We start from the raw sequence: 25333 nt of genomic DNA, 5'->3' as shown, positions 1-25333 counted from the left end.
TTAGAGAAGGACCTAATAGTTATTGTTTCAGTTGCTTGCTCGTGAACTCGGTGACGTCAGAGAAACTCGCTCAGAACATGTCCCAGTCGTACGTCATCAAGAACCAACCAGTGTGTGTCATCAAAAGCCGGCGGACCAGCACGTCACCACCCTCTGCACCGGGAGCTCTTGAACGAGCCTTTGTTTATATTCTGGTATGAGGAAAATGGCGGCATGATCCGATTTGCCAAAAGCCAGTAGTGAGCGAGCTTTGTAGGCATTCTTAAACAGAGTAGCAATGATCCAGTGTATTCGGTCCTCTGGTTGGACAGGATATATGTTGATAAAAGTTTGGCATAACCTGCCTGAGGTTGGCTTTGTTAAAGTCCCCAGCGATGATAAGAGCAGCGTCAGGATGTTTGTTGATGTTGCTGCTGAGCGCATTGTGAAGCTTAGACAAAGCCAAACTTGTGTCTGCTTGTGGTGGGATGTAAACAGCAGTAACGATGATCGATGAAAACTCCCGGGGCAGATAGAACGGGCGGCAAATAAAGGATAAATGTTCCAGATGAGGCGAGCAGGAGCGCGACAGAGCGGAGATGTTCCTGGGGTCACACCATTTCTTGTTAATCATGAAACACACTCCTCCACCTTTGGATTTACCGGCTTTGGCTGTTCTGTCCATCCGTAAAACAGAGAAGTTATCAGACGGCATTACAGCGGTGTCCGGGACCGAGGTCGTGAGCCATGTTTCAGACAAACAAAGGATGTTACAGTCCCTTATGTCCCGTTGGAAACTTATCCTGGCTCTAAGATCATCCATCTTATTCTCCAGAGACTGGACATTGGCGAGCAGAATGCTCGGTAGAGGAGGGCTGTGTGCTTTATTTCTTAGTCTGTTGCGAATCCCAGTGCGTTTCCCGCTGTGTTTCTTGATCCGTCGCCTTGGGTGGTTATTCAAGTGGCCATTGTTCATCTCGGCATTCCATAGAATCTCAGATGGCCACGATGGATTGAAGGATAAAGTGTCCTGAAACAGGTCAGTGAAGCCGTGTCCATTGTCCAAAAGTGTTTCTTTGTCGATCAGTGCAGACGTAAAAAAGTAAATAAAAACACAATCTAAGCGGAGCGACCTGGACGGCATCCAAACTCTGCATTTCTTCTAGACATCCATCTATTCATTTATCCTTCTATAGATACATCCTTCCATTCCTACAGCCATCCATCTTTCCAGCATCCATCCATTCATCTATTCTTCTATCTTTCCTTCCCTCTATCATCTATACATTCTCCATCTATCGTTCTGTCCATCTTTCTCTCCAACCTTCCATTCATCTATCCATCTATTCCTGCATGCATTCACCCATCTATCCTTCTATAGATGCATCCATTCATCCATCCTTCTATCCTTCCATTCATCTATCCATATATTCCTGCATGTATGCATCCATCCTTTCATCCTTCCATCCATTAATTTATCCTTCTATAGATAAATTCATCCATCTGTCATTTTTTCCATCCTTTCTTTCATTCATCCATTCGTCCATCCATCCAGGCTTTAAAAATGTTTGGTCAAGGTTTTGACAACATAAGGGTTTTTCTTCACAGAATTTTCCTTTTATAAAAATTTTCAATAAATCTTTTTAGCTACCAAAAAATTTTTAGTACTTTATGCTCAGGTTAACCTACGTTAGCTCATCAATAGAATTCCACATCTTTTCTTTCAGAATCAGTGCATAAGATGTGTGAAAGACTGCGGATTCTGAATGGCCCTACTGATGTACTGTAGGCACCTTAGGTCACGTTTTTCATCCATCAGTCTCCAAAAAGGAACTATGTGTCTTTTATGCAAATAACATATTATAAAAGATAACAAAACATTTGTATTTTCAATGCTATGAAAATACATAGTGTCTTGCTGGAAATAAAATACAATGCTGGAAAAGAATTCTGTTCTCTGAAAAACCCACAGGGGCTGCATTTACACAACCCCGCTCTTCAGTGCTGTGACCTCTCTCACTATTGTCTATGAGAACAAACAAAAGGCCTGAAGTCCCCTACACACACTACCCATAAATCACCGAAACACTGAACTCAGACTGAGTCTGAGACCCAGACGGAGCCAAAGAACTATGGATACAAGACTGCCATCTATTGTTAGAGAGGAGAACCTTGGCTGAAACTAGGTATGAAGGTTTTAGTTTTCAGCTAAGATAGAAAATGTGCATGTTGGCACTTCAAGTAAATTCGGCCTTTATTCTCCAGCTCCACTGAAGCCAAAGAAGTTTCTGTGATATTGTCAGAGTAAAGTACAGCCAAAACACACAGAAGAACCAGTCACTTTAATATAATAAAGCAGAGGCTTGTGGAAGAACTGTCACACCTAAACACACACTTACAAATCTACTAGATTGACTCTGCAGAGTTTTTTTGAGGCTTTTGCTCATTATTTTTGCCCTTTTAGTACTTAAATGTGAGCGGAAATATATAGAGTTGAAATATAGGGAGCACAATATTTCAAAGTACTGGTGTAAATTATTTTATAAAATATTTATAAAATATATATATATATATATATATATATATATATATATATATATATATATATATATATATATATATATATATATATATATAAACAATTGCAATATTTAAAAAAATATTAAAAATTATTTTTATATTATTTGGAAAATATTAGTGCACTACTTGTTAAGCCTAAAATCCTTAAGAATTAAAGGAAGCAACAAGCATGATTTTATAAATACTTTACAATATAATATAAGTTTTTTACTTTGTTTTTAAAAACATTAATCAATTGATCACATTACAATAATGAAAATTTTAGGAACAAATGTTAATTTTAATTTTGAGCTGAAATAGGACAAACATTTTCTCTTGACAGTTTTTCAAAAGTTTATGATCAGGTGCCGCACCACACTATAAAGCTTGAGCTCAGATAGCAAACAGGATACAACTTCCTTTGACAACTGTACATAAGTTTAATTGTTAAAAAAAAAAAATGAAAGAGCGTTATAGAGAGAGGAAAAGATACCAAAATAAGGAAGCAGAATGGAGTAAGATACATTGTTGCTCAAATCTGAAAGGGCTGGGCCACACTGGCATGTTGAACAAAGATTATTGTTTTTATGTAAATATTTCCCATTTGTAAGAGAGCTCTAATTCAAGTTGTTCAGAGCATGACATAATAAAACAAAACAAACCATGAATTATTTGTGACTGTGCGCCTGTGTGGGTGAAGGAAAAAAAAAAGATTTAACAAACAATGGAGCTCCTGAAAGCTTTTATTTGAGAGGGATGAATCCCCGTCAGCTGTGACAGTATGGAGGAGTGAATCTGTCACTCACCTCAATGACAGCGTTCCCCAGACAGCGGCTTTCATCTGTGACGGCATCGCAGCTCAAACTTCCTTCAGGTCTGCTGCGCTAGACAAGTAAACAGAGCGCATGGCCGGGCCATAGGGAGTGATCTAGAAAACCAGGTTACGTGTTTACCAGTTGCCTTCCACAAAAGAAAGTCAAGCAGGTTTTTGACATTAGGGTGAGTAAATGATGGACTATCTCTTTAAGCCAATAAACATGGAAATCTGAGTGGAACCGCAAAAGTCTGTGCACAAGCTCACTGTGAGGAACAGATCCAAGACGTCTTTGATAGGAGCCTGAATCACTGGCCCCCCCACTGGCCGTACAGGAAGCGGCATGATAAAAATAATGAGTCTGGAAGCTGCTAGCAGGGATAATTACGCAGCAAAGAAAGGGAGATGACAATGCAGCTCGTGGTATTATTGATGCTGTGATAGGAGGACGGCCTAATCCACAGGACTATGGAGGGATTAAGGTTGTGAGCTCCTCGTCTGGTCTCGAGATGAGAAGGTTAAGGGGTGTGTTTTCCACAGTTTTCTCTCTTCTCTGTCTCAATGTTCTCCAGCTCTATAATTCCATTAGAAGGAGGGCAATCTCTTTTATCCTGGGGAGCAATGAAAACGGGGAATGCTGCTTGGCTCCTGAAGAGTCTCCATGGACGTCACTTTCGCTGAGTAATGTGATGAAAGAGGTGATAAAACACATTTGAATGGCTGATCGATTTCTACCCAGCGCACACTGGCTAATGCATGTCAGCAACGGCTGTCCATGTATACAAATTAGACATTCATTCCATTAATTACATATTCAAGAAGACAGAAAAACATGATTCTAGTATACAGGAGTTAGATGCTTGAAATCTTCAACTTTAGACTATAAAGGTGTTTCAACATCTGATGCTTAGAAGATGACGTACACATAAACAAACTGGTTGCTGCTGCACTGCAGTTGTTAATTTGTCAACAAATAAATCTCTCAACAAACCAACTGTAGTGGATAAATGATGCTATGCAATGGCAGCATTAGTTTTGTCTCTGCAGACATTTTCTTAAGTTTTATCATCTTGTAGGAACTTTTATTTACTTTATTTAATTTCGTGATAACATTTTATTTACTTACAATTTATTTTTATAATTAACTATGTATATAACACTGTTGCCATGTTTGGCGTGACTTCATACATACACTTAAAATCACCAGCTGGTAATGAAATACATTTGAAAATGGCTTAGAAAAGTATTTAAATGTAACTAATGCAATGACACATGAAGTGTCCAGTATATAAGTTTGGGTTCTTTTTCATGTTTTTGAGAACATTTTTAAGTCTCTTATTCTCACTAAGGCTATTTTATAAAACAAACAAGCAAACAAAAAAACAAAAACATAAAAACAGTAATACTATTAATTATAAATTCAATTTGTATTAATTTCTCTTTTAATGTTTTAAAAAATGTCATTTATTCCTGTGATGCTAAAGTAGAATTTTCAGCAGCCCCATTACTCTAGTTTTCCAGTCAGTGTCACATGATCCTTCAGAAATCATTCTAATTTGCTGATTATTGTTCAAAAACAGTTGTGCTGCTTAATATTTTTTGCTGAAACTGTGATGCTTGGTTTTTCCTAATTCAATAAGGAATAGAAATTTCAAATGTATTTATTTGAAATATAAATTTTATCAATGTCTTTACTGTCACTTTTGAACAATTTAATGATTCCCTGCTGAATAAAAGTATTATTACTTATTGACCCTGATAATGTATTCAAATATGCCATGTTGTGCATGTTATCTATGAAAACTTTTTACAGTTGTCCTACATGGCTCATCCAATTATTTTCCAAAATCACTTCTGAAATCTGCGACATATTTGAGCACATCTTGTTTCAATGCAAAGACAAACACACTCAACACCTTTCCACATGAAACACATTTGAAATTGAAATCTATCACACATGGACACAATACCTTGCCTCCTATGACTGAAACAACTCTTCATATGAAATCCTCATTGCAATGTTTTCCATTAGCTAATTTAATAAGGTCTCTTTAGAGCGTAAAGTACTCACAGTGAAACACACGCTTTCTGGAACTGATAGGTTTTAAGAGTCAAAGTGATATTTTTGGAAATATTCGGCATTCATAATCAGACATTTCACACTGTTAATGCATCCACAAACAGGGAATTTAATGGTATATTTTGAATATTCAAGAATTTTTGATAATGAAACATACATGGGTGCCATCAGAATAAAAAGCCCAAACAGCTGATAAAACATAACAATAAAATAACAAGTAATTCACACGACTCCAGTCCATCAATTAACATCTTGTAAAGTGAAAAGATGCATGTTTCTAAGAAACAAATCCATTATTAAGACGTTTTTAACATTATTGCTTCTGCCTAAAATACAAATCAATTTATAATATTGCTTTTTTCAGTGAAAAAGTGACCTCATCTGAATCAGGAAAGAAATGTACACAGATCAAGCACCGTTTAAAAGCAAAAACAGTCCTAACCAAATATTTCTGTGCATACTGATGTGAGAGGGGATAGACTTTTAGTATGGAGAATGGACTATCTTGGCCAGAAGCAACAGTTTAAAGTTAAAATGACTTAATGATGAATTTGTTTCTTATAAGCACAAAGAATTTCACTTCATGAGACATTAATTGATGCACTGGAGCCATATGGATTACTTGTGGATTATTGTGATGTTTTTATCAGCTGTTTGGACTCTCATTCTGACGGCACCCATTCACTGCAGAGGATCCATTGGTAAGAAAGTGATGTATCTGTTTTGAAGTAACAAACTTAGCTACATATTGGATGCCCTGAAGGGTCAGTTAATTTTTTAGCAAATTATAATTTTTGGATAAACTCTTTCTTTAAAGAAATAGGCCAGTAAAAAAAGAAGAAAAAAAAACTTTATCATGGGGCGGTTTCATGGTTTTGATGACGGCCTTTTAATTTGCACCGCCTGTAATCACAACTGGCTTGAGTTTATCATAAAGTAATGACCTACACGACGGCCTTGATAGATAATGTGATTCATTCATTCTCTGTTTCCCTCCTCTACTACGGATTAACACAGAGAACCGGCTCAGAGGAGATGAGAGTATGATGAATAGATGAGATGAGAAGGACAGAATTTGATGGGGTTCTCAGTCCACTGAGAGTAGGTGTGATGAGGCATACACACAGCTCAGACTCAGGCAATGGATCTGACACACACACACAAATGACAGAGGTACTTCATATAAGAGCCTACTGCTGTTGAAGTACCAGGTGAAGCATGTGTAACTGAGCTGTACGCCAGCACAGAGAAACAGACTGAAAAAAATAAATCAAGAGAAAGGATGGAGGATAGGAAATATCATGAACTGAACAAATCAGCAGATGAGAATGTGTGTAAACTACTGTGATGCAGAATCCTTTTTCAATACATTAGACTGCCTTCTTAAGTAGCTGGGAATTTTCTAGCTTCCTTTTTCATCTAGAAGGGTTGTATAACTCGCCTTGAAAATCCAGCTTAAGTTGGTAGCTGGTTTAAGATTGGTTTAGATTGGATATGTAGATACATACATACAAACAGAAAGACTTCCATTTTTATTTTTTTTTCCAAAGAAATTTGCAATTTACATTTATGCATTTGGAAGACACTTAAATCCATTTTTATCTAATTTCAGTATAGGCATTTACTGAATTTTTGCATAAATTATAGAAAGAGTCATATAGACAAAATCTGCCGTTTACAAACACGTCACATTTCCTGTTTGTTAGCATGTCTGTGTGTGCAAGTACCTGAAATGAAATTTCTGAATTATGAGAGGTAGTTAACCAAACAAAAAGCAGCTGTCTGGAAACTGATCTGCCCTTACACATCTCCTCACTGACCTGTTCACAGCAACGAGCGACCTGTCAGAACATTGCTAATCATTATGCTCCATTTAACCAGAATATTTGTCTCTGAACTAACAGTCCACAGGCCTTTTGATTGTGGGCACAATGTCATTAAGAAATGCACTGAAAATGGAAATCACCGAGCCATACATATCAAATCAATAGGTCACATGTTGGACCAGGAGAAGAATTTCAGCCTCTTGTGAAATGGCAATTTTTAGTTCATTATAAATTCAAAACATGAGACAATGAGGTCAGACTTGTGACCAGCATGCGGTCTGACACATGAGTTATAGTACTCATATGTAAGTTAAAAGTTTGAGTCTGGCTTGCAAAATATGCTGTTTTTCATCTCTCGTTCCATCATCTCGCTACTGTCATCTGTACTAAAAGTAAAAAAAGGCCAAGGAAAATAGCTTTGATTCAAAACCTAGTAAGCATGCCATGTTATCTACTGCCTATAATAATAATCGGCTTTCTTGTAGGGAAGCATCCAAACTGACAAGTAACTGATTTGAAACAAAAATGTGTGTGTGTGTGTGTGTGTGTGTGTGTGTGTGTGTAGTAAGCACTGTTCTCCTTGACCTGTCTGTTACCTTCAATGAATTTTTACTTGTCTCTGTTTATACACTAAGTACTGTTTATACACTACAATTCAAAAGATTTGGGTAATATTTCAAAGAAATTATCTTTTTTTTTTCGGCAAGGATGCATTAAATTTTTATTAAATGAAGAAAAAATAAAATATGAAAAGAAAAAAAAAACAATCATGGGCCTCACAAAAATATTAGAGACCATGATTGTTTTCAACGTTGGTAATAATATGAGCACCGAATAAGCTTATTAGAATGATTTCTGAAGGATCATGTGACACTGAAGACTGGAATAATGATGCTGAAAATTATGCTTTACATCACAGGAATAAATTAACATTTTAAAATATATAAAAATAGAAAACAGTTATTTCAAATTGTAATATTGTAAATGCCATGCTGCTTTAGACTTTATATGAATTTAGAAGGCAATATGATTTTTCAGTCTAGCTTCTGGAATAGCTTTCACATCAGGAACATTTCTGATGCTGTCTAGGTCGGCAGCTCCTAGGTTTCAGAAAACTTATGAGTATCTTCCAAAATCTCTGATTATTTACCCTTGGGAGGATATTTATTGACTAGAGTCTTCAAAGATATCAAACAAGGGCTGCCACAGGTTCAACATTTCCGTGCATTCATTACTCAAGCGATCTTTTGAAAGCCTTCGAAGTAAACTACATAGTGAACAGCATGTTGATGCTGGCTGTCTAAATATCTAGCCTCAAGGCCTTTAGAAACACCCTACAGGCGATTTTCTGTCTCTTCACAGCAAGAAGGCTCTGACAGATGTTTTCATTCATGTGAAGAGTTACCAGAAGGTGCCGGGTCATTTCCAGCAACTGTTTGAATGTTTGAAATGAGCATTACCACCAGTGCATGGATACACAGCCTCAAGCTGTTATAATACCAGTGCAAGGAACACTGGATTTCTAGTTGTCCAGCAGTGGGTTTCAAGACATATGCAGCCTCACATGTATAAAAGTGCGCTTGAGTATGTGTTGATCAGAATGCACCAAGCTGTGCTAATATTTCTCCCTGAGTTTAAAACATACGTGTTTATTCAATTTCGATCTACCAGAATGCAAAAACAAATTTGTCATTGGCACAAGATAATAACAGTAATAAAAAACACAAAAGCAAATCAAATTACATCTAGGAACAAGCTTCTAACATGCCTAATAGCTAAAGTTTTGATGATTTCTTCAGTTTTGACAGTTTTATTAACTGTGTCTGTGTTTCCTCACTCTCAGTCTGTGGCAAAACCATATTTTTTCTTCTGTGAAACATAAATGCTTCCAAAAATCTTTAGACAGACAGACAGATAGACAGATAGATAGATGTTTACGCAGTGGGGTTTGTGCCTGACCAAACCAACTAAGGTGGCTTTTTGGGTTGGTATTGAGCTGTGGCCCGTCTACCCATCTATTTTCTTGAAGTATTTTTAAGTGCTTATGTAGAGGTTTTGTGATGGTCTTGTTGGGGTTTCTGCAGCACTTTTCATTAAGGATAAGATGTTTGTTTTGTCCAGTTTGATTACAAACTGAGTTTCCAAATCCAGTTGCTTGTTTTGCTCGTGAAATATGGCTTGACAAAATGAATACATATTGCGAGATGGAAATTCAGTCATTTTTCCCAGTTATCAAGGATTATTTTCCTGCATTTGATTCAGAGAAACACAAACTGATAACAGAAGTGTTGGAAAACCAGGGCTTTTTTCTAGGGTGTCAGACTTCCAAGAACCTCCAATGCAATCTGATCACAACACTAAATCACAAAAATTGAATTCAAGATTAATCTAACTACACAGGAGCAATCCTGCATACGAAAAGCACGAAAGAAACTATCTGAGAGACCCACCAGGTCGCATTTGCTTCCTGTCATCCAAGGTCTTGTATTAAGCCTTCATGGTTCCCCTTAAAATTAGTGAAGTAAGGTGGGTGTGGATGGCACAGGAAGGGAGGCCCAGTTTAAACGGGACACAGTCAAGAAGAATGGGCTCTGTCAGCCCACAGCATGCTTTAATTAGGGCCTATTGTCGGCCGTGCTCCCCCCGGTGAGGAGACTCTGGAATGAAACAAGCAGAAAATGGGTTCAGGCAGTTGAAAGAGGCTGAGTAAAAGAGAAGCTGACTGTGTGGTGCTCAAACGCATCTTTCGGGCGTGCAAGGGCTAAGTACACATTTCAGGCAGAATCAAGCACCTACCTGAGATTTCATAGGTTGTTTCCGTCAGGTCGAATCATGCACGTCGCGTATAAGCATCTGACGTGCAGCCAGAGTTTGTGAGTATATGGGCTACATCAAAGATGTTCTGTAGTGCACTTCAATGCTAGCTGCCGCTAGAAACAAGTGCATCAACTGGGACTAGACAGTCAACATAAGAATGAAAGACTGCATCAAAACCTCAGGAGAGCTTCTGGTATATATTCTGTGTTCTCTCAAATACCCTATTGATTCCTCACAAGCTATGACTATAAATATACCAAAATCAGGCTTGAAACATGAAAAAAATACCCCTCAAAGTGTTGAACTAGTATAAGGAATCATATAAGGAAGGGAGTATTGATCCCTGTCACGATGAAAGATAAATACGTTGTATAATTCAAGATTACCGAGAGATTTCTCAGTTATACGCCGCTTCTGAGTTCCAAGCGAATGTGGCGTTATAAGGAGTCGATTGTGTAAACGTAGGTGGTGTATGGAAAGGTGGTGTATGGAAAGGTGGTAAAGGGAGGATGGGGGCAGATATTCATTAAATCCACTTCCTGAGATGTCTGAGAAGAAGTGCGACAGCTCTTGTGCTGAATAGCACGTGGCTGTACAACAGAACGCGCTGTAATTGGGTATGACACGGGATCAATGCGGACACGTCAGGATGCAAAGATGTCATTTTCTAACCTGATGCCTTCAAGCTTGTCTCCGCCGTTACTCAGGTGCCAGTTGCTGTGGAAACCCAGTTCTTCTTCTCTCTCTCTCTCTTTATATATTTATTAAGATGCAGCAGAGAACACTGGAGCTTTCTCCCTCACAACAGCGGCGGATTTCATATTAAAAGCTACACGACGTGCAGTCAAGCTTTTGAAACCTGCCTGTCAAGCATCCTTTTACACCGGGTGCCACAGGATGTCAACGTGGGACTGAATTCATTGCTTTTATGAAGCTCAGACTTAAAGTTTCTAAGTTTATTTCTTTAAATAGAATCTACAAGCTAGCAAATATATCAGTCAATAGGCTAAATCAATCACTCTATGACTGTTAAAATAGTAGCTTACTTTCTATATGGTATGAATATGGGTATGAAATTCATATGTTCTACATCTGCCATGTTACTGTCACTTGACCTAACAGCACCCTATTCTGAGTGGATGCAAACTATGTTGCGTTTAGCAATGAGTACATCCTGGTATGGAAAGATTACTTTTCACAATCCAAAGAATTCCAGACAAAAAGAAAAACTCCCTTCATTTTTTTACTCCTATATTCCGTTTCCCTCAGAAATGTCATATTTCAGGCATAAAATTGGTTGTGAATGCCATTGTAAATGACTAAGTGTCTCGATCCTGGTCATAATGCTGATTATTTGAGGACTTCAGGGTTTGAACCCACAACTGTTCAGCTGCCAATGCACTAGGCTCTTCTAAATTATTACAAGCAAGCACAGTGTATGACCATTGACTCACCTCTTCTCTTACCCAAGCACATGGTTGACAGTCCTCTGCACCCGAGCTCTGGAGAACCTTGAATTGTCACAGCAGTTAATAATCAATTCCACTGCCATTAAAAGACCATGTGAAAGTTTAGCAGAGCAAATAAAGCTACTGTAGCATGGTGATGAAGGCAATAAGAGGGGCATTAGGAGCAAAAGCCCACTTAACAGGCCCATCTGACAGGACCGCTCTGATATCATTGGAACAGGCAGGCACTGAAACTACCAACCTGTGACTTATTGCTCTGGGAACTAAAATGAGGCTCTTAGAGATGTAATCCAAACATATGAGTATCTGAAATGCTATGTTAATTTAGAACAAGAGCTGCAGTTGTCAGCGATGCTTTATGGGGTGCTAGTAAATGTGCCAACAACATGGCTTTATGGTGAAATAACAACAACTGATCTTGACATGTTACAGCAAAACACCATCTAAAGAATCAGTGCCACGTATCAAGTATTACTCTAGAGCAGTATTTACACGGCAACGTCTGAAAATTGAACCATGTGCTCTGATGTTATAGATTGGACAAAACCTACTTTCTTTGTTAATTCTCATAGGCAGCAAAAAAAAGAAAAAAAAGAAAAATAACTTATATTTGTCAATAAACTCATTGAACACTGAATAAACAATGCATGTTACTTATTTGTCAGGCATTACGGTGTAACCTCAAAAGTTATGCAATATCTTAACAAAACATGTTACTTGTAACGTTTTATCATGAAAACCGCAGGCAGTTATAGAAAACATAATATAGATCACTGATGTCATGAAAAAAAAAAAAAAAAAAAAAAAAAAAAAAAAAACACCTTATCAATGGAAATACAAGTGGGTTCAAAAGTTTCAGGTTTAAATTAGATTTTGAATCCCACTTTCAATATGGTCTCAGACTTCTGGATCCTGCTGTAAGTTGTGTGAGGAAACCCAGCATCAAAAGTCCAAAAATCTCTTGCTAGTATAAAAAAATAAAAATTATGGTAAGAGTTGCCCTTCACTTGGGTTGAAAAACGAAAAGCCTGGCAACTGTAACCGGTTCAGTGTGAGATGCGTCCCCCCTCTGCCAGTCTCAGCAGTGCTCCTGTGGGAACATTATGACATCGAATGCCACGAGATCTCTTACTCTCACGGAAAGGACATGAGTGAAAAGCAATAAAAAGAGAGCGGGGGCTGTTCCTCTCTAATTACTCTCATCTTTGCACAGTCAGGGGATCTAATAAAAGAGGAAGAGTGTCTTGGTATTTGAAGATAAATGTCAGCTGTGAGCGCGTGTGTGAGTGTGAGAGACACCGCGTGTGTATGGTAATGTAATGTCAGCTAGGTGTGTTTAGATATTTCTCTAAATCAGTGTTGTGCTGCGGCTCCAATGCAGGAAGCCCATGTGTGTCAGTACAGGTCGGGCCCTGGAGGAGGGAGAGCGGCACAACGATGGCGCGCACAACATGATGGTAATAACAGTGCACTCGACAACCTCAGCCAGACTCTGTTTGCCCAAAGGGGCCGGCCGTAAGCACAGTCCAAATGTCAGGAGCACATGCTCGGGAAGGGCAGAGATGGAGCTGGCAGGGAGAGAGGGTGGATCAACAGAGGCCGCGGGATGGAGAAATGGTATTCTTTCAGCTAGGACTGACAAAGGTAGCTTGTTCACTTACTGTATGTGGTTGATTAAACATGCACACATCAGTGCTCTTTTGTTTTTTAATGCAGATTCTGTTTTGTGTGTTTTTATTATACATGCAAAAATAAGTTATATTTTGTTTTTTATTGTAGTTTTTGTTTTTTGTGTTTAGATATTATGAGCATAACAATTTGAATGAAAAATTTAACAGACAAATCAACATCTTTCAGAAAATAATTAGCTCCCACATTCATTATTAATTTTGTCACAATCAGTGCTTCATTTTTTTAAGTTTAGACAGAGAGAGAGAGAGAGAGAGAGAGAGAGAGAGAGAGAGAGAGAGAGAGAGAGAGAGAGACATAATGGACTTTTCCTAAAACTTATCCAAAGTGTAAAAGGAGGAAGGACATATGACATCATAAAGGACATATACAATGGGAACAAACGCTGTGTCAAAATCAGTGACATATGGACTGATTATTTCAGTCAGACGAAAGAAATCTGTCAAGGCTGCAGCCTCAGCCCGACTCTATTTAATACCTAAATTAATGAATTAGCATCAGCACTTGATAAGTCCTATTGTCCTGGTCTGACCCTGAAGGCAGAGAAATCAAATGCCTCCTGTACGCCGTTGACCTTCTGCTGCTGTCGCCTCATGAAGAGGGACTGCATGAAAGCCTCTCCATTTTGGAAAAGTATAGTAACAACTGAGCCTTAACAATAAACATGGAAAAGTCTAAAATCACGATCTTTCAGAAAAAAAAGCCTTGCATTGCTAACAAAAAATAGTTTACAATTGGGGGAACAATTCTTAATCACGTCACCTGTTATAATTATTTGGGTCTGACAATCTCAGAAGAGCTTCTGGACAGTTTAATACTGCAATCAAAGATCAGTCGGATAAGACACGCAGGGCTTTTTATAATATAAGAAATCACTGTTCAAATTCAACACATGCATACTAAACTGGTTAAAAATCTTCAAAAGCATCCTCAAACCTATTCTTCTGTATCTGGGGCCCCAAATTTAAATTAAGCTATGAATCATGGGACAAAAACCCTGCTGAAATGTTCCACCTTGAGTTCTGCAAAAACATCTTAGGAATTCATAAAGATGTCCCAAGTCTCAGCTGCAGGGCAGAATTGGGCAGATTCCCTCTGCTATCTGAAATCCAGAAGAGAGCAGCAAAGTTCTGGTTTCATCTATCAGACATGCCCACAGATAGCTACCATCACTGTGCTTTTACTTTTCGAGAAAACACCCAAAGAGTGACCCCATGCACTATTTAGTATAAAAACAATCAACTCGATTCAACAATTTGGTGTAGACATTCAAAAGTTAAAGAAAGAATAAAGAACCCAGGAAGAACACATCAATGATTTACTTTCACAGAATTAAGTCTGATTATAAACGGCACATTCTATTCTACTGAGAGGCCTAGTTACAACCAGTTCTTGCAAACTTACCTCGACATTCACAAAGTACTATGTTTTCCCTTAGAGCAGCGGCTCTCAATTCCCGTCCTTGCGACCCCCTGCTCTGTACATTTTGTATGTCTCTCTTTGTTAACACATCTGATTCATATAATCAGCTCGTTAGAAGTGAGCTCCGTGCATGAACTGTGTTCCCATTGACATGGTCTCTACACAGTGTTCATTGCTCCCTACTCCCTGAGCAGGGGAAATCTGGAAATCTTCAGAACATTCATTCACGGATTTGAACTGCGCAACGTCTTCACACACGGACGAGTGTGACATCATATACCTTGGTAAATAAATACAATTTAAATTGACGTCTTGCACATGCCAATGCACTTTGAATGGAACATATTCGTTCGCTTCTAACTGGAATCATGGCGGAATATCCTGTGATGTCCACTTCGCAGGGCATTTACGTTCGAATAGAACAAGCGTCTGAAGCCATAAGAGAAACATACAAAATGTGCAGAGCAGGGGGTCGCAAGGACTGGAATTGAGAACTGCTGCCCTAGAGTATATATTCAATAGTTTGGTGACAGTATTAGGGATTAGAAAGCCTGTGTTAGAGGTGCACAGAGGTAAAGCCAGCTGCTTTAATGTGAGCTGTGTATAGCTGAGCTGTCAGACCTCATTGGTGTGTGATGGAGGACTTATTATGTTAACCTTTGGCCCTTCCCTCACTCCTACTATCGCCTGCCATCTTGTCCTCAGCACACAGCGAGGGCACTTCTGTGTGACCGCTGTCAGAAGAGCCTGTGCACATTCATAGACTTTAGCACCCTGTCTTATTATATGCGGTTTGTTTTTCTAAAGCATTACGGCATGTCAAAGTGTTTCAGTTTATCTCTGTGTTAAAGATAAATGGTGGTGCATTGAACCGGCTGTGGGAAGCACCAATGAGTCAGATGTCATAAGCAATTTATTTAAAGATTTAAAGGGAAAAATAAGTTCCTTACAGTTAAAAAAGGGTGAGTTTTGATTTTCAGGTTAACTTTTAGGCTATTGCACTGATTTAAACATTAGTTGCCCCAAAACACTGTATGCTTGTTTGCCCTCCACACCAGCCAAGGCTGTATTCTTAACAAGGAAATTCCCAAGTCAATCCTGCTAGCATGGATTGAGAACCTTATTGGTCTTGACAGAGAGGTGTGTGCATTCTGACATGTAGTGTGTGTGCGCATCTGAAGCAGTGTGTGTCAGCTGGATAATTGAGGGTTGTGTGTGTGATGCCATCTCACCATAATTGCCTAAGCTCACAGGGGAGACCCGACCATGTCAAAAGCAACAAATTGAGTGCTGGTATGTCTATGTGTGTGTACGACACCGAAACAGTGACACTAGTCACAGATCAATCACGTCTTCATCTCTCTTCTTGCTGTAAATCATTTCATCCTATTTCAAAAATAGGTTACATTCAATCAGACCACAACATTTTGTGCACTCTAAATGAAATTAGATTTTATGATTTTGTGCACTCTAAATGATATATAATATAATATAATATATACTTGTAATAATTTTAGCGATACGTCAATGTGCGTATAAAAACATGGTGATGGAAACATAGCTACTGTCAAAACGGATCTCGAGTTGACCATATTTAAAAAAGGACAACAAAAGATAAAGGCAGGACCAGATTTAGGCAGTTATCCGTTTATGTAGATATGCTTTTGCCAAAATACAATGCATAAATAAAATCCTGACAAATAAAAGTATCAGGATTTCCTGAGTGTACTCTTAGAAAAATTAAGCCTTGCATGTCTGTGATCCCATTCTCAGTTACAGATAATGGAATACTCATAGTGGCCTGTAATATGCAGCTTGTTCAGTACACTGGAGTGCAACTCGGAGTCCTGGAATCAGATGGTAATTGGATGGAGAGGCTAAAGATGAAGCGGCCCGTGAAACCCAACACACAGATAAATGGATCTCTATCCGTGATTCACCAACAGATTCTGTTCAGAAATGGAGAGAAAAAGGGAGACGATAAAGATCTTTTAGAATCAAATGTACAATTTCATACAATTACAATAATACAATGAATAAATTCAATATTACAATGCATAATTATAGAAAATATATTTTTTAAATCATTAATTAATGTAATTATTGAAGTCCAATATAGACTTTCTTTTTTTTCTTTTAATTATTTTGTTGCAGACATGACACAAATATAATATACTACGGAAAATTGAGGCTTGCCTTAGATAAAATATTAGATACAATTTTGAATGTATTTTATTTTATTGTATGATAGTGTGTGTGTGTGTGTGTGTGTGTGTGTGTGTGTGTGTGTGTGTGTGTGTGTGTGTGTGTGTGTGTGTGTGTGTGTGTGTGTGTGTATGAAACATACAACACATTTAGAAAATAAAAATCAATGTATTAATTATTACTGATTCATTAATTATTACTGACTTACTGACATATCATACAAACATTTTTTCTTTTTTTTTTCTTTACACACATAAACAATCAAAAACAAAACAATTAAAAAGTTTAAATGTATACTTGAAACATTAGACCAAACACATACATATAGTATGTGTGTGTGTGTGTGTGTATTATGCCATCACTGCCTGTGGGATTGGGACCCACATGAGTGAGGGGGTGGACTACATCGCATAGGTAATCATCACCCACTAAAGGTCAGGGCCCTTAATTCTAGTCATTCGGATGTGCTCCATACATTACAGCGGGTGTGTGCCAGAGAGGAGGGCAGGAGGAGATGGAGGGAGGACAGGGCATGAGAAGAGGAAGGAGATGAAGAGAGAAACAAAGAGAATCAGGAGAAAGGGAGGACATTGCAATGACATCACTCAGATTCAAAGCAACCCACATAACTATTATTTCTGAATGTTGGCCTTGACCTCCGAAGCTCCTCGGCATACATGCAGAAAAAGCGAAGATGTTGCAAACGTAGAGGTTGGAAGTTAATTAACACAACCTGTCAGCAACACCAAGGGCCAGTTTAACCTCAGAGGATTTATGTTTTTCAAATAGGTACAAATAAGCCTGGGTCAGGAAATCTGCAGCATTGATACCAATTACTGTGCATGACCCTCGAAGAGATTCAAACAAATATAAAATTGGATTTCTAAGCGGGTTTAGGGTTTTAGTAAAAGAAGAGATCATGAAAAAGATGTAGCCTACACATGAATAGGTGTTTCTTTAACTATGGACACTTTTGGCACGGTGGAATTTTGGAAAACTCACTTTCACAACAATCTAACAAGTTTAATTTGCCTACCAACAAAGTCCAACACTAGACACATGTCATGAAGTCATGGACATTTGCACCACAATGTAATTTCCATCACATCTAAAAATTATGCATTTTTAAAATAAAATGGCAAGTTGCTAAAGGTTTAATGTAACAACTAATATTTTAAGTATCCTAAATAATTAAATATTTTCATATTTTTTTTAAATGAGTTTCAATAAAATTTAACCATTTTTTTTATTATGTTTACAAATTATATTTACCTTGATTTTTCTTTTTCTTTACAAATCACATCTAAAATTAGTGACACAATTCTTTCCTTAGTAACCAAGAAAAAAATGAATGGTTTTAGTGGCAAAATGGTTGGTTGTCATGGAAAAGACGACACAAATGAGGGTGTAATTGATGTGGTTTATGATTATTTTACTCGGTTTAAAGTGAAAAAAAAAAAAATAAATAAATTCAGTAGACGTTTTACTATTTTAAATGAAACATTATTTTAGGATAAAATAATAAAACATACATTAAAGAAATTAAACGTAGAAAAAAAAAAATAAAGGTACGATAAAATGCTTCCAAGATGTTTTAATATGACCTTTGTGTAACAAAATGAACAAAGTTGGGGGGGGGGGGTAAGTTCAACCCCTGGAACATAAAAACCCTCAAATATAAACTACATAAAGCAGGAGAGATAATTTTAATTCACTAAAGCACATAGTAACACAACCTACATAACTGAGTATCACAAAGAAACTGCACAGCGGTCGCCTTCCACAGCTTTTGCACAAGGCCACTGTCAGCTCAGCAGGCTTGTATATGTTTGAGTCCCTTATCGATTAAACTGTCATTCCCAGTGCTCGAAAGCAGCCAAAGCCAGTGTTTGTGCAGAGAATCAAATTCTGATAACCCTCCTGAGGACCTCCTGGATCAAAACAGGGAACTAACTGGTGGTGGAGGGGAGGCTGAACTAAGAGTGTGGGATATTGAGATAATTACAATACGCCCAACACTGAGACCTGAGGAACGCCAACGGCACCGACTCTGCCAGTGTGTTGTATTGACCTGTGGTTGATGGCGGTGTGGTGAGGAGTGGGAGTCATAAAAAGGTTAAGAGCTGAGAAACGTATAACACAAATAAGACAGCTGATAGATTGATAGATTAATATCACAGCTGTGACAGATTCCTCACAATGTACAATGCATGAAGGAAGATCAATATCACAGCTGTGACGGATTCCTCACAATGTACAATGCATGAACTTTTTTTTGTGTGTGCACTTATAAATAAACTATTAACAAAGTGCTGTCAAGAGTTACAGAGCAAGATTAATTTTATTTGTGTCAACGGAAGAGACATGAGAGAGATATCTAAAAAAGTGTCTATAAACTAACGAGTGCTGCTATATGATAAATAATCCATATGAAACAACGCGATATATATATCATTATCTTCTAATATACGCCCCCGCGGCGATCACTGAACGCGAGGCTTTTTGAATACGCCCACACAACAGAAGACAACGCAGCGAGAACTGTTCTTCATATATTTTACTGTTTATATAATAAAAAGATGTATGTGGATGAGGAGAAAAAAAAGAATGAAGCACTTTATTAATAAAAAAGCATACTACATAACGTGTAAACATTTTATAGTTATACTGTTCCAAAGACTACTATAATTCCTGACTAGATAGATAGATGAAGTTTCAATATATAGATAGATACCATTAGATGTAAATAATATAGATAAAGATAAGTAACAATCAATGCTGTTCTTTCAATTTATAGATAGATAGATAGATAGATAGATTAAAAGCATAATAAAAAAGTTAATATAACTCATTTGGTTTCAGTATGAATGTAGTTTCAGGGTTAACAAATAGATAGATAGATAGATAGATAGATTAAAAGCATAATAAAAAAGTTAATATAACATTCTTTCTTGTAACCCATCCCTCTCAGGGACCGTTGTGGCTAATTATGCCTTTATTCAGGCCTTTGTCCTTCTCAAATTCCTATAAAGCAAATTGGATTTCCACCAAAAAAAGTCAAGTGATTTAACATTTTTAGTTTGATGTAACCTACAGTACATACAAACAGTCAGTTTTGTGCTGCTGATCAAAACCCAAAAATGTGTTTGTTGGGCCGTTGTGCACCTTTATAAACCTATAAAGCAAATTGGATGTCCACCAAAAAAAAGTGATGTAACCTACAGAAATAGTCAGGCTGAAAAATAATATATATATATATATATATATATATATACTATAAAGCAAATTGGATGTCCACCAAAAAGGGGTGATGTAGCTTATGGTGATAGTAAGGCTGATGTGAGATGATGAGATTATGTAGTTCTATTATGTTGGGGTGTTGTGCTGATGCAAAGCAAAACAAGGCCGAGAGGGAGCTTGACTCTGAACTCTGCAATGAGCAGAGCGCATGAGGGGAAAAAAGGGAACGAAATCGCCAGCAGCGACAGTGAGTTCAATCTAGGAGCAGGTTCTGCTGATTTTAACTTCACCATCTTCGGATGTGCTGCTCTCTGATCTGTCTGCTCCTTTCATTTCAACGTCAGATAAATCACACAGACACGGGCAATCAAATATGCGTGAGGAAGTACTCCACGACACATCTGGCGTAAAGCATTTCCTGAATAAGACATTTAATGAGCCTGATAAGAGCTGATCTACGTCTTTTTCCACTTCACCTTTCATTAGGCAGGAAGTTTCATTGAGGTATGTCAACTTCTTTCTCAAAAAAGAACCAACATGGACAAAATACTTTAAAGGCCTATTCAAAACGAATGCGAAATTAAAATTCAAAACAAATCGCCAACAAAAGGTCTATTCACTGCAAGAGTGAAACAAATTTTCATCAGGCTACATTAAAACTAAATAAATTTCTGTACAAATAGGTGATCAACAAAGAAATGCATCATAGTTTCCACAAAAATATTAAACAGCACAACTCTTCTCAACATTGATTATAATAATAAATGTTTCTTGAACAGCAAATCAGTACATTAGATTGATTTCTGAAGAATACTGTGACACTGAAGAATGAAGACTGGAGTAGTGATGCTGAAAATTATGCTTTGCATCACAGTAATAAATTACATTTTAAAATATATTAAAATAATAAACAGTTATTTTAAATTGCAATAATGTTTCACAATATTACCGTTTCTACTGTATTTTTGAGCAAATAAATGCAAATATTTTTATTTTTTTAAATTACAAAAATCTTACTGACCAAACCATTAAACCTCAGTACAGAAGATATTTTACCAATGCTTCGGTTTATGTCCAGTGTTTCTGTTCAAAATCTTGTTTTTGTTGAATATTTGTTGTATACTTTACCAATGCTTCGGTTTAACTGAAGCTGACACTAAAACAGATTGCACTCTTCAGAGCATCAGAACATGTGGAAGCCGGAAACACAGACTCACACTTTATCTTTCAAACACGAGCACGATGTCAGTTACTTTCTTTCTCAAAAGGTCAGGCGGGTTTCATGACCCCTAGCTCCCTGGCCACTACATCATGTCTGGTGTGACAGGACATTGTGAGGAAGAATGAATATATGCATGACCTCTGCCCTTTTCATCTCTGGACATAAAGCCAGAAATGCCCTTTGCTCTAATGACATCATCATCATCCTCCAAACAAAAGCCCCTTCTGAACAGAACAAAACACACTTCCAAAATCTCCAAAAAATACACTGAGTTTACAACATAAATATGAGGTGCAAGAGGAAACTCAATATTACATTTTCAGCCTGCAGCACTTATCCAATATCAATTCATTCAATAAACAAGATGTATGGCACAAGGACTATATGAGTTTATATAAATGAATTACTTTTAGATAAGTCAAATCCTTCTTTTTTATTGAATAACAAAGATCCGTATTTGGGTGTTTCTTGAACTATGATCACATACGGACCTGTGAACTTGTAGAAAGTAAACTCTCTTAAAATAAACTTTTTTTCACATTTGCTTTCATTGCACCAATAGTTTCACAGTGGATATATATGAATCAAAGGAAAATGTTGCCATTTTGTTATTTTTTCATGACCATTTTCATCAGTGTAATTTCCTTCACATCTCAAATGATGTATTGTGTTTCAAAGCATTCTGTGGTGCAAATTATATTTCAAACATTTCTGGAATGAAATAACCAATTCCTCTGTCTTGCTAAGGCTTAATGTATGTTATGTATCCTAAACTGTGTTGGGGGTTAACACATAACAAGTAAGGCTAGTTATAAAATCAAAATCAAAGTAACTAAAGCATGCATTACTTTTAAATTTATATCTGAGTTACTTTTTCAAATAAGCAATGCAAGTTTGCTTGTTTTCCGATTTATTCACTGACACCATTCCTATCTCCATGTTGAAAGTCCTTCACCTGAGGCTTATTAATTTCACTTTTGGTGTGAAAGGGCCTTTATAGTCTTTGTTATTAAAAAAACAAATAATCAAGCCCAGCCCAGGTGCAAAAGTAACAATGCACTTTACATAAAAATTAACTAAGTAAACACAATTAGTAGCACAATAGAGTAACACAATACTGTAATTAATTATTTATAAAAGTAACTTTCATTTCCCAACAACTGATCACAAATATACAAAACTAATTAATTTTCCATTTGATATTTACCTTGATTTTTCCCAAGCCTGCTCTTCACTGACATATTTGAAACTAAGCAAAAAATAATGAAAGCATGTTAAAAAAAAAATGTGACCTTCATGTAACAAAAAAGATGAAATACGTTAGATTAGAAATAACAACATTGGCATAAAAGAGCCCATAAATGAAGAAACACCTCTCTACGGTTTATGCACAGGTTGTAAAATTCAAATAAAATAAAAGTTTTGTTTATATGTGCTATTATAATTAAATTAAAAAATTAATAAATTAAAATTAATGTGTAAATAAGTAATTAAGTAAGTAAACAAACAAACAAAAATGTATTATGAAAACACAACAGTTGTGTAGTATAGATTTCAGCTCCCCCATCTGCAATTGGTCTGGTCTGAATCGGAGATCCATCATAACAGTCACTTGACAGGCAATCTGGTACTCAAAGAACAAACTTACTGCCAGTCGTCAAAGGAGGGGTGAAGCAAGAAAGAACTGCAAAAACAATATATCCCTGTACTAGTTGGATAATGGGAGTGTTCACAGAAGACATTTCTTCCGTACGAATAGTCTGTAACACAATAAGCTTATTCTGAAAACAAAAAGGCAAACAAACCCCTTTTTGTTGCAGGTAAAGGAACCCACAATTTGGTTGCACTCCTTATGATGTCTGATGACAACTGTGAAAAAACAGATGTCTTTGAAGCCAGTCTGTGGAGGCACTTCAAACCTGCCTTTGTGGAAAAAGTGATGGCCGGTCCAAACAGTATTTTCCTCTCCTCCTAACAGCTTCAATAGAATAAAACAGAGGAAAGAGCTTCTGGAGACCAGACAGACAAAGTGAACCGCCTTGTACCGCTACCAAATGGGAAACAGCACACGGATGCTTTTGGGGTAACAAAGCAAGAAAGCAATTCCTAATGCACTTTTATCACACCTGGAGAGTGCTGAAAATAAGAGAGAAAAAGAGAGTCGACTGCAGTGCTACTCAGTGAAATCCATGCAAAAAAAAAAAAAAAGAGTAGATATTCTATAGTTCAAGTCTTGAAGCTGCTTTTAGGCAGAACAATGTCTGTCTGGTCGGTGGACTTAGGGTTATCAGAAGGAAGGCACAGTGGTGCAACTGCGGCGCCACTGTGGAAAGGTCACATCGGCCATTGTGTTTCAGGCTCTTGGCTTCGGGTTCCCTGCTGACTGCGGCTTCAGGGCTTTGTGAGGATATTCATAGGCCATGTGGCATGCCTAAGCCAAAAAGAAGCCTTCAGAATAGGTTTGATATGCTGTTTGATAGTGCAAAGTGCAGACGATAGCAATAGAATGATTGGAGAGGGAAGCACAGAAGCAAGACACAAGAGAAGAAGTATAGATTGAAATATGAATGGAGAATTATGACTACAAAGAGCGGTGAGCCAAACATTTAGTCAGCCTTTTTTGATTTGATCTTTTTGTATTCAAGCACCATGTATTGTCACATTTGGTTCCAATATCCTTCTACTGCACAAGGAGCTACTGTAGGTGCAAATTTTATCTATTTTCGCAACAAAGGCCTAACAACACACAAACTGCTGTAAAGATTTAACACTAAGATAAAACCTTATCAAAGATTTTGATTTATGCAATTACACAGAATGGGGTCTGAAGCTTTCCAACCTGGAAAAAAAAGACACATAAGTACCAGAAAACTATCATAAAAGTGGTCCATACAACTCGCAAGCTACATTCCAAAGTCTTCTGAAGTCATACAATAACTTTTTGTGAGGAACACACTAAAATGTAGGCTACCCACTGAAAATCTTCCATCAACACTCAATGCGTTCATCAGATTCATTCCAAGAATTAACAGCTGATGGGCACTATTGACTTGCATAGTATTTTCCAAGTCAATGGTGTCCATCAAATGTTCAGATACCAGCATTTTTCAAAATATCTTCTTTTGTTTTCAACAGAAGAAAGAAACTCATACAGGTTTGGAACAAGTGGAGGGTGATAACAGAATTTCCATTATATTTAATGTACTTCTTTCTACAGCTTTGATAAAGGCAGAATGCCTTAAATGAACGAGCCATAACTCCACGTGTATATGTTGCGTCTTCAGGGCCGAATACATTAACACGTGTAATTGGGTCCCCGCAGCAGTGCACCTTTTTGATGTAAAGGCAGAAATGGCAAGGCAATGGTCTCTGTCGTATAATTCAATACAGCACAAATCACAGTTTTCTAGTTCGCCAACCCACACCACACGTTTCTATAGATGTGCAATAAAATTTAAATAAAGAAAAAGCCCCTCCATCCATTTCCATCAAGGTCTTTCTCCGTGTGGCCGCGTGAAGCTTTTTGAGCCATTACCGCAAACAAGATAATCCTCGCCATCTATTATATTGTGTAAATGTGCTGCTGGAACAATAAGTTTGTTCTGAACTCAAACCACTTTAGCGTGGCACTTTCTGAAAACTTTTCAAATCTGTGCCACCAACAAACTCGCCATTATACTTGATGTTGTTTGTCAATGCGAGCTCTATTATTTCAGGACACAAAAGGAGAAGAGAAAGGGAAGTGGCTGCAAAAAAGAAAGATAATGGTGTTCGCTTTGATTGGTTCCTTCTAACACAGGCGGACCGAGGATCAATTCACTTTTTGAAAAGAGGGGAAGGTTGTTTACAACGAAGGACCTGCAGCAATATGAAAATTAAATCAATAATCCCACTGTGAAGAATGGATGGATGGAGGCTCGAGGCATCTGGTCTTACATGAGAAAGCGGCAAAGAAAAAAAAAATGAAAGGCAGAGATTGGGAATGATAAGCCCTGTGCCTACCATTGAGCA

The 25333-nt window shown here is 37.4% G+C and overlaps 1 protein-coding gene and 1 long non-coding RNA gene across 2 annotated transcripts in view; both read right to left on the bottom strand.

Annotated features, from left to right (window-relative positions):
* Positions 1-13468: 13468 nt before the first annotated feature.
* LOC122135199 lies at positions 13469-14721 on the bottom strand. The gene is made up of 2 exons (XR_006153408.1): positions 14638-14721; positions 13469-14335 (listed from the first exon to the last, which is right to left on the bottom strand). It is a non-coding gene; the product is annotated as an uncharacterized LOC122135199 (long non-coding RNA).
* A 1565-nt stretch (positions 14722-16286) lies between these two features.
* The window catches only part of LOC109048121 (coiled-coil-helix-coiled-coil-helix domain containing 6a), a 54685-nt gene continuing 45638 nt past the window's right edge, over positions 16287-25333 (bottom strand). The window contains 1 exon segment of the mRNA XM_042713504.1: positions 16287-16604. Coding sequence (XP_042569438.1) covers positions 16581-16604 — 24 coding nt within the window. The 3' untranslated portion in view covers positions 16287-16580.

This window comes from Cyprinus carpio, chromosome A23 (genome assembly GCF_018340385.1).
Source record: "Cyprinus carpio isolate SPL01 chromosome A23, ASM1834038v1, whole genome shotgun sequence".
Lineage (NCBI taxonomy): Eukaryota > Metazoa > Chordata > Actinopteri > Cypriniformes > Cyprinidae > Cyprinus > Cyprinus carpio.
This window is presented reverse-complemented; position numbering and strand designations above follow the sequence as displayed.